General features: G+C 45.8%; 1 protein-coding gene across 1 annotated transcript; it reads right to left on the reverse strand.

Annotated features, from left to right (window-relative positions):
* Positions 1-758: 758 nt before the first annotated feature.
* Positions 759-7,897, reverse strand: LOC141099257 (uncharacterized). Its single transcript, XM_073587431.1, has 2 exons — positions 7,245-7,897; positions 759-3,840 (listed from the first exon to the last, which is right to left on the reverse strand). The coding sequence occupies exon 2, from the start codon at positions 3,753-3,755 to the stop codon at positions 2,754-2,756; it is 1,002 nt and encodes a 333-aa protein (XP_073443532.1). The 5' UTR covers positions 3,756-3,840; positions 7,245-7,897; the 3' UTR covers positions 759-2,753.
* Between the last annotated feature and the right edge of the window lie 644 nt (positions 7,898-8,541).

An 8,541-nucleotide genomic window follows, 5' to 3' on the forward strand; every position in this document is an offset into this window, starting at 1 on the left:
GCAGGTTTTTTTTTTTAATTTTCGTTGCATTTTTCGGGAAATGTGCCACGATTGAAAAATGACACTTTGGGAGTTTCGCTTTGATTTTTTTTTTTTTTTGTGTAAATAATTTTGTATTTCGAAAGATCAGGCCTTAGCGGACGTGGTAATACTGATTCTTTTTTTTCTTTAAATAGGGAAAGAGGTGATTTGAATTTTTTTTCTTTTTAATGTTTTTTTGTTTTTTTAAACCTTTTTCATTTTTCACTGTGTGTTTTAGCCCACAGAGAGGATCTGAACCTTCGATCGTTTGATCTCTTGAGTATTGCAGCCTTTTAGTGAAAATCGCTGCCTTCAGTGAGCACCAAGATGACGGCCAAAGGGGTCTTCACATCACGGGGAGCCAATGAGCGCCTGACCGGACATGCCGCACTGTTAATGCGATGCATTCAGAGATTGAAAGTGACATTTAAGTGATTGAACAGCAGTGACTGGAGCTAGCTCCGCTCACTGCTGTTAGAGGCAGGTGATGGCTGTATAGTACAGGTGGCATCAGCCTGTGTGGGTCGGATCAGTAACTGACCCCTTTTCTATACACCCACCCTCTGATGTATTAGTACATCGCGGAGCGGGAAGGGGTGAAAAAATGAAATCTGCTCTGAGTTTATCTTTAAGACCGTTTTTATAAATGATGCCCTATCTTGTTTGCGCTAGATTGACCACCATTGCCTACATGCCGCCATTGATTCTTTCAACTATACAATCTTAAAGTCAAAGAAACAGTAAATCAATATTGTAAAACAGATAATTTCTTTATTTACAAGGATCAGTACTTAACACGTGTAGTGTATGTTCACATAATAAGCAGGTGAGATAAAGGGATGGGGGGAGGGTATATATTCAGAGGATCCTGTATAGCCCTTGTACCCAAAGCAAAATTTGCAACCCAAAAATGGCATCGTAAAGAAAGGCAAACTAGGCTGCTGCCTTGGGCACCCTTTGGAAGGGGCACAATTTATGGGTTTAGAGAAACTTTTATGGACTTTCATTATTTGACACTTTAACCAATCAGCTGAAAAAGTGTTTGGTGACAGTATATGGATAATTAAGCTAAGGGTTGGTGGAAGGTGGGTCAACATTGATTGTCCATATGTCAGCTTATTATGCTGAATGCCAGGAACCAGGGATGAGGAATGAATTGAGCAATCCTCACCCACTGGCTTGTTCCACAGCTGAGAGGGTAAAATGCTAAACTCTGCCACGAATGGACGAATACTTCAGCGTGACAAGTCGGGTAAGTGGAGATTAGGATGGAAACACAAATGTTAGGCCTGAAGAAGGCATATCTGATGGTGGAAACCAATGGTGTCGGGATCAAGGCTTAGAAGGCTAGAGTACCTAATTGACAGTTATGGCCAAATGTGATAGCACCTATTAAGACTATGCCAACCAGTCTTCGTAACGAAGACTTCGTTCCATCATGCGTCCTAATACCCATTACACTCCTACCCCCATCTGCTTTTGAAAATTCTCCATCTACCACTGGTAAAACCCTCATCTTGTGGAATGTGAAGGAGACTGAAGAAGGTTGAATGGTGGTGTCTTTGAGTTTGGAATTATTCATACATGAACTCTCACAGAACATATGGATAATTCTAGAGATCATAAAGAGAAATCTGGAGACCATTACGTGTTGACAGAGATGGGGGCCATGGAAATGGACAAGTGGAGGGCTAACCCTATGGTAAGAGAATCCCACAAGACAAAAATTGGAGAAGATCTAGGGAAAATTAGGGAAATAAAATTGGTATCTGGGGTTTGGCAACACAGAGGTAATCGAGAGAAAAGAATGAAAAATAAAAACGAGGTATATAAAACGGACAGACCAAAATTACCAGGACCAGCAAAATGTCTATTGAACGGTCCTGGTCTGTGTGATATCAGACAAATAGACAAATTTTTTAGCACCATTTTAGAACACAAGTATTTGACTCTCAGATGGTAACGCTACGTAATTTACATCTCCGAACACTTAAGAAAGGTCCATGGTCATTTTCTCACAATCTTGATATAGAGCTGGTTGGGTTGATAAATGAGTCAGGAAAAAAGTCAAATCCAAAAAGTTGTGAAAATATACAAGATAAGTAGGCACCACCGAAGTACGGACAGGAAAAAGGACACTTTAAGGACTGGTGTAATTTTTGGTGAATATTTCATAGATCACGAACACAATGACTCTCACACAAGAACATATTTTCTTCTACATCTGTGTCCTAACGTCTTCCAGTCGAGGAGAAACCATGACCATGCCACAGTGATGGTGACGACGTGCCAGTAAAGGAGTGCCAATGTAAGGAGGTCACTAGGCCTCTACTTATGTGTTGTAAGATTAAAAAAAAAGTGAAAAAATTGCATCAGTGTGGCCCAACAGGATGTATTTTCAAAAATTTTGGCAGCGTGACACATAAAACACAAACACTTTTTTCCACTTTGCTTCAAACAGTATTACATTACGCTCTCCCTCCAGCAGAGGAAACGAGGTCACATCAGTCCATTGTACATCTCAACTACCGGGCTGCTTCAATGTCCTTTGGCAAAGTACAGTAAGTAATGTCTTTCTAGCACCAGACTCATGAAATCATGCCTTCTTATGTGAAGCAGGTGACGCTTTTCAGGTAAATAGAGGAACCAGTTGTGTGGCTTTTGTAATAAATCTCTCAAGTATTTCTCGTAAGTCGTATGCATTGATTTGTGGCTCCCGAGTTTCTACAATACTAATCAGGTCCACTTCGACCCACCATCTGCTCTGAAAAAATTCTCTTCAGTTGGGCGACCTCCGCGGACAGTGAGGCTAGTTGTGTCCTAAGTTCTGAGTTTTCTGCAGCCTGAGCTGGGATTCCATCCTGACCTTGGTTTCCCCATCGTCCCCGTTGACAAGCCATTGGCTGCTGGGGAAATGCTTGGGCCACTTCAGTAGGAAAACTGTTCATCTCTCTCGGGACGGGTGGTGCAGCATGAGGTCCTTCCTCACCTGGAGCGCAGGCCTTAAACCTCAACTTATGTGGGAGGCTTTTGTATGTGTCCGGATGAGCATCAAATCTCATGCGAGGATTCTCAACAGTGTCTCCTGGAACAGGGCCGTAATAATTTATGGATGATGGTGGCAAAGGTTGAGTTTCCTGTTCAGGAACTCTGTCTTCAAAAAAAACTGGACTGCCTACACTGGGAGTGGAGAATCCAGAGTCTTCAGAATGAGGCATCGGCGGGGTAGGGTTTGGTGGAGTAGGATCATGGAGACTACATGGCTGGGCATATGTCCCACGAGCTTCCTCACATGGATCCCGGACCAGGCCGAAGCGGAATCGAAGAGCAAGCAGCTCAGCTCGTAGCCTTGCATTCTCCTCTAGAAGAGCAATGACTCGTGATTCTAGGGCAAGGTCACCAGCACGACGTTTCTCTCTTGAGCGTTTAGCTGCCTCGTTGTTCTTTTTTCGTTTGTCCCAGTAACTGTCATCTTTTTTTTCATCTGGAGTGAATTCTCGACGACGGCGGAGGCTATTGGGTGATGGTGAATTATTTGGTGAAGTAGAGCTACTTCGGCGGCCGAGGAGAGATCGAGCAAGAAGGAGGCCAGAACCAGATAGGAGGGACCCTGGAGATGAGGTATCTTCAGGAGCGTTCTGTGTAGAAGATGGAGGAGCATAGGGTTCAAGAGTAGGAGGAGCCTGCTGAGGAGACATCTCCTCGGAGGTGGAGCAAGGCACCTGACCATTCATATTAGGATGAGGGGAAAGGACCGGAGGTGAGAGGTCACTGAGTTGAGCCAGGATTGTACACGGTTGGAGGTCAAAAAGTAAAGTCCTGTGAAAAAAAAAGATAAAGATCAGTTATGACTGAAAACAGAGAAAGATCAATAATTTGTAGCTGGCACAAATGACATGCAGAACATTTAACTCCTGGAGTTGTTTCACTGGATGGAATTGGAGTTTGTTGGACTTGCTACTTTTCTCCATTGTCCACACAGAAAAAATAAAGTATTACATATTTTTCTCCGTGAATTATGGGATCATACATGTTCACACATCTTCCTGCATACAGCTGATGATGAGAAAGCTTCTGAAAAGAACATCCCACCAGACAAAACATTTTATAAGGGTATGTCCATAAGTCGTAAACTCTATTGTCTGACACAATTGGTGGTTCTAAAGCTTTTGAAGCTTTTGTATAAAATAAATGAGAAAATCACTGCCATAAAGTCATTTTTACTTATTGTGAACATGTCCACCGGTCAATAGACTGTATGAAGCTATTTTTTTAGCAGCCAAAACTCTACAATCTAGAGCTATAGCTATACCTCAAAGCTTAAAACCTAGACCTCCAACAATAATCTAGCTCTGAGCTTTCACATTAGCCTTCAAACCACGACCTGGATCTCTAAAGCTAACCCTAAGGTTAAATCTCTCTCATTTAAAAAAAAACTTGACCTAGATCTCAAACAATAGCCTAGTTATGATCGTTAACACTAACCTGAAAACCACAACCCAAATCTCTAAACCTAAATCTCTAACTCTAATCATAAAAACTTGACCTAGATCTATAATTCAGAGCCCTATTGACTGCTACCTCAAGCACTAACATCTAGACTTCAGTCACTAGCCTAATCCTAGTTTACTAACCCTAAACCAGGAGCTAGACCTTCAAACCTAACTCTACAGTATATCTAGCTCTCTAACCCTATATCTAACTCTTGATCTATAACCCAGAACCCCATTATTTTCTACCTTAAACACTGATTTCTGGACCTCAATCATGACCTTAATCCTACATTACTATCACTAACCCTGGAGCTTGATCTATACCTTTAGTCCTAACCCAAATCTATACATAGATCTCCAGAACTGGAGCTATAATTCTAACCATAAAACCTTGACCTAGATCACTAGCCATAAACCTGCAGCCGAACATTGAACCCTAACTTTGGATATTTATCCTTGACCTAGATCTACCTCAAATACTAACATCTAGACCTCAGCTACCCTACTCCTAGATTACGAACCTTAAACTTGGAGCTAGACCTTCAACACTAAATATAGATCTAGATCTTTAATTGACCTAGATCTATAACCTAGAACCCAATTTATTTCTACCAGAAACTCTAACATCTAGATCTCAGTTGTTACCCTAATCCTAATTTACTAACTCTAAACCCGGTGGTAGACCTTCAACTCTAATTATCTTTAATCCTAACCCACAACTGTGATCTGTATCTCCCGAGAGGTAGAACTCCACAGCTTTTACCAAAACTATATTAATTTTTATCTCTCTACCTAAATCTCTACTCAAACCCTTATCATCTCTATGACTGCTGACTCCAATAATAAACTAAACCATTCCTGCACGCTAGTTCTTTAATCTAAACCATCTCTACCAGTTACACGGAGGTCTCTAACCTTAACCCTAGATATCTGACCCTAATCCCAACCAGCTCTAAAGGGCCTGTCACACTAAGCAATATCGCTAGCAATATCGCTATAACGTCACTGGCTTTTGTGATATAGCTATGTCTGATACTTACCTCCGACCGCTCCCCCGCTGGTTATCGCTGATCGTGCGAGAACGTCCTGGACTGTTTCTCGTCGTCAGCTTCCTGCTGTGGAGACAAGCGACGCGTGGACGCGGGCGGGAGGACGTCAGGATCGCCGCGTCTGACAGGTAAGTAGCGACCCCCGACCCCTGCTATGTCGCTGGTGAGATCTGCCTGTGTGGCAGCTCACTAGCGACCACTTAGCGATGTACCAGCGATCCTGACCGCGTCATATCGCTGGTCGGGATCGCTGGTGCATCGCTAAGTGTGACACTACCTTAACCCCAAACCTATATCTGTCCTATCATTCTGGATTTTCCCATCTGTAATCCCATATCCATAGCATATATTGTCTTCCTTTCTGGAGACATTGTCCAGCTCCATACATAGACCCTGATGCTGATGTGAGGCATCTACTCCACATTTCCTATGTAACAGAGAAGCCCCAGGATTCCGAGCAGACGGCCGCATATTTATCTGGTGAGACGCACAGAACGGGTTTGGGGCTCGTGATAACCCCGTCGGGGAGGGGGAGGTGCGCCGCGTTATTGTGCGCTAATAATTGTGTAATTATTTCTTGGAAAGCCGAGAATTTTCTTATGAAATAGGCAACGAAACTCGGGTGTGAGTCCTAGCCAAAATCCAAGCAATGAAAGACAGAGTAACCAGCAGACATCACATGGAGAACAGTCTCATAATAGAGTGTCAGCTTTGTATCACCACAATGGTCTGTTTGGCAAAATCTCCTCTTAATGTATAGCAGTCTCATATTAGAGTGTCACTTTGGAAGTATCTTCGCTTACTGTATATCAGTGTCATATTAGAGCGTCAGCTCTGCAGTATCTCCTCTTACAGTTTAGCAGTCTCATATTAGAGTGTCACTTTGGCAGTATCTCCTCTTACTGTATAGCGGTGTCATATTAGAGTGTCAACTCTGCAATATCTCCTCTTACTGTATGGCAGTCACATATTAGAGCGTCAGTGGAGAACAGAGGTGCTGTGTGGGTCCCGGCAGTGGTGGTGGCACTGAATGCGGCTGCGCGGTTCATCGCCATTCAATGTTTACATCCGGACAGCGCTTATCACAGCTGATTGTTCGGGTGACGGTCCCCAACCGATCTGATATTGATGATCTATCCTATGCAGTCACATATTAGACTGTCAGCTCTGCTGTACCACATTCTCCCTTTCTACTATACAGCAGTCACATATTAGAGTGTCAGCTCTGCAGTACCACAGTCTCCCTCTCTACTATATAGCTGTCACATATTAGAGTGTCAGCTCTGCTGTACCACAGTCTCCCTCTCTACTATATAGCAGTCACATATTAGAGTGTCAGCTCTGCAGTACCACAGTCTCCCTCTCTACTATATGGCAGTCACATATTAGAGTGTCAGCTCTGCTGTACCACAGTCTCCCTCTCTACTATATAGCAGTCACATATTAGAGTGTCAGCTCTGCTGTACCACAGTCTCCCTCTCTACTATATGGCAGTCACATATTAGAGTGTCAGTTCTGCAGTAACATATTCTCTCTCCTTCCTAAAAGCAGTCACATATTAGATTGTTAAATCCACCGTTATAACAGAAGAGCCATATATTAGAGTGTCAGCTCTGCAGTCAGGCTCCCCCATTGGTCCTACAGTAGAGTGTCAGCTCTGCGGCATAGGCTCCCTCTGTACCTGTGTGGTCCCGGCTATCGGGCAGGGTGCTGGCTGTAGTTTCCGCTGGGTGTCGGGCAGGAGAAGCAGGGTGCTGGCTGCAGTCTCCCGGGTGTCAGGCAGGGTGCTGACTGCAGGGTGTCGGGCAGGGTGCTGGCTGCAGTCTCCCGGGTGTCGGGCAGGAGCAGGCAGGGTGCTGGCTGCAGGCTGTCGGGCAGGAGCAGGCAGGGTGCTGGCTGCAGTCTCCCGGGTGTCGGGCAGGGTGCTGGCTGCAGTCTCCCGGGTGTCGGGCAGGAGCAGGCAGGGTGCTGGCTGCAGGCTGTCGGGCAGGAGCAGGCAGGGTGCTGGCTGCAGTCTCCCGGGTGTCGGGCAGGGTGCTGGCTGCAGTCTCCCGGGTGTCGGGCTGGGTGCCGGTGCAGTCTCCCAGTGTCGGGCAGGAGCAGGCAGGGTGCTGGCTGCAGTCTCCCAGTGTCGGGCAGAAGCAGGCAGGGTGCTGGCTGCAGTCTCCCGGGTGTCGGGCAGGGTGCTGGCTGCAGGGTGTCGGGCAGGGTGCCGGCTGCAGTCTCCCAGTGTCGGGCAGGAGCAGGCAGGGTGCTGGCTGCAGTCTCCCCGGGCGGCTCATGCTCTGTCTCTATCTCTGTACACACTTCTCTCCCTGCCCCGCAGAGTTCATCTGAGGCTGAGCGTTCACCTTACTTAACCCTAGTGCGTCCTGTGAGAATGTGCCAGCCTCTCCCTCCCCAGGCTGTCCCTGCTCCCTACACATCCCTCTTCCTTTTCTCTGCTAATTCCCCCCTCCTATTATAAAAAGATAGAGATAATATTACTGACACAGCTGCACTATGGACATTGCATAACAATCACATACCTAATATAGGCAGGGGACTACAACTCCCAGCATGTGTGAGCATTGCTTCACATGGACATAATCATGTACCAACAAATGTGCCCCTCAAACACAGTAAGATAACTGCACAGTGTATTGCTCCATACCGGGCTGCCATCAGGGCATTACTGCCCTGACTGGCGCATGGGGCCCGGCCAGCAGAGGGGGCCCGCATCGCCGCCGTCTCTTCTGCTGATGGTGCCCCAGCGGCAGGATTTTGCGGGTGCAGTAACTGAACCCTGCGTCCGAGACTGCTGAGGCTGGCGTCTGACGTCATTGTCATTCGCCGGCAAGTGTACACTTTCAGCCTGGAGGGAACATCGCTTGCCGCATGATTTTTAAATTTTTTATTGAAAGCGGCAAGCCGGCATGATGGAGACAAGTGTCCATACTGCCGGGGGCAAAATGGAGACGGGGGCATGATTGGAGACA

This window comes from Dendrobates tinctorius, unplaced genomic scaffold, assembly GCF_039654945.1.
Source record: "Dendrobates tinctorius isolate UK_male_01 unplaced genomic scaffold, ASM3965494v1 ptg000099l, whole genome shotgun sequence".
Classification (NCBI taxonomy): Eukaryota; Metazoa; Chordata; class Amphibia; order Anura; family Dendrobatidae; genus Dendrobates; species Dendrobates tinctorius.

Coding starts and splice junctions, on each gene's coding strand:
- LOC141099257 (XM_073587431.1), bottom strand. CDS start 3,755: ATGAATGGTCAGGTGCCTTGCTCCACCTCCGAGGAGATGTCTCCTCAG.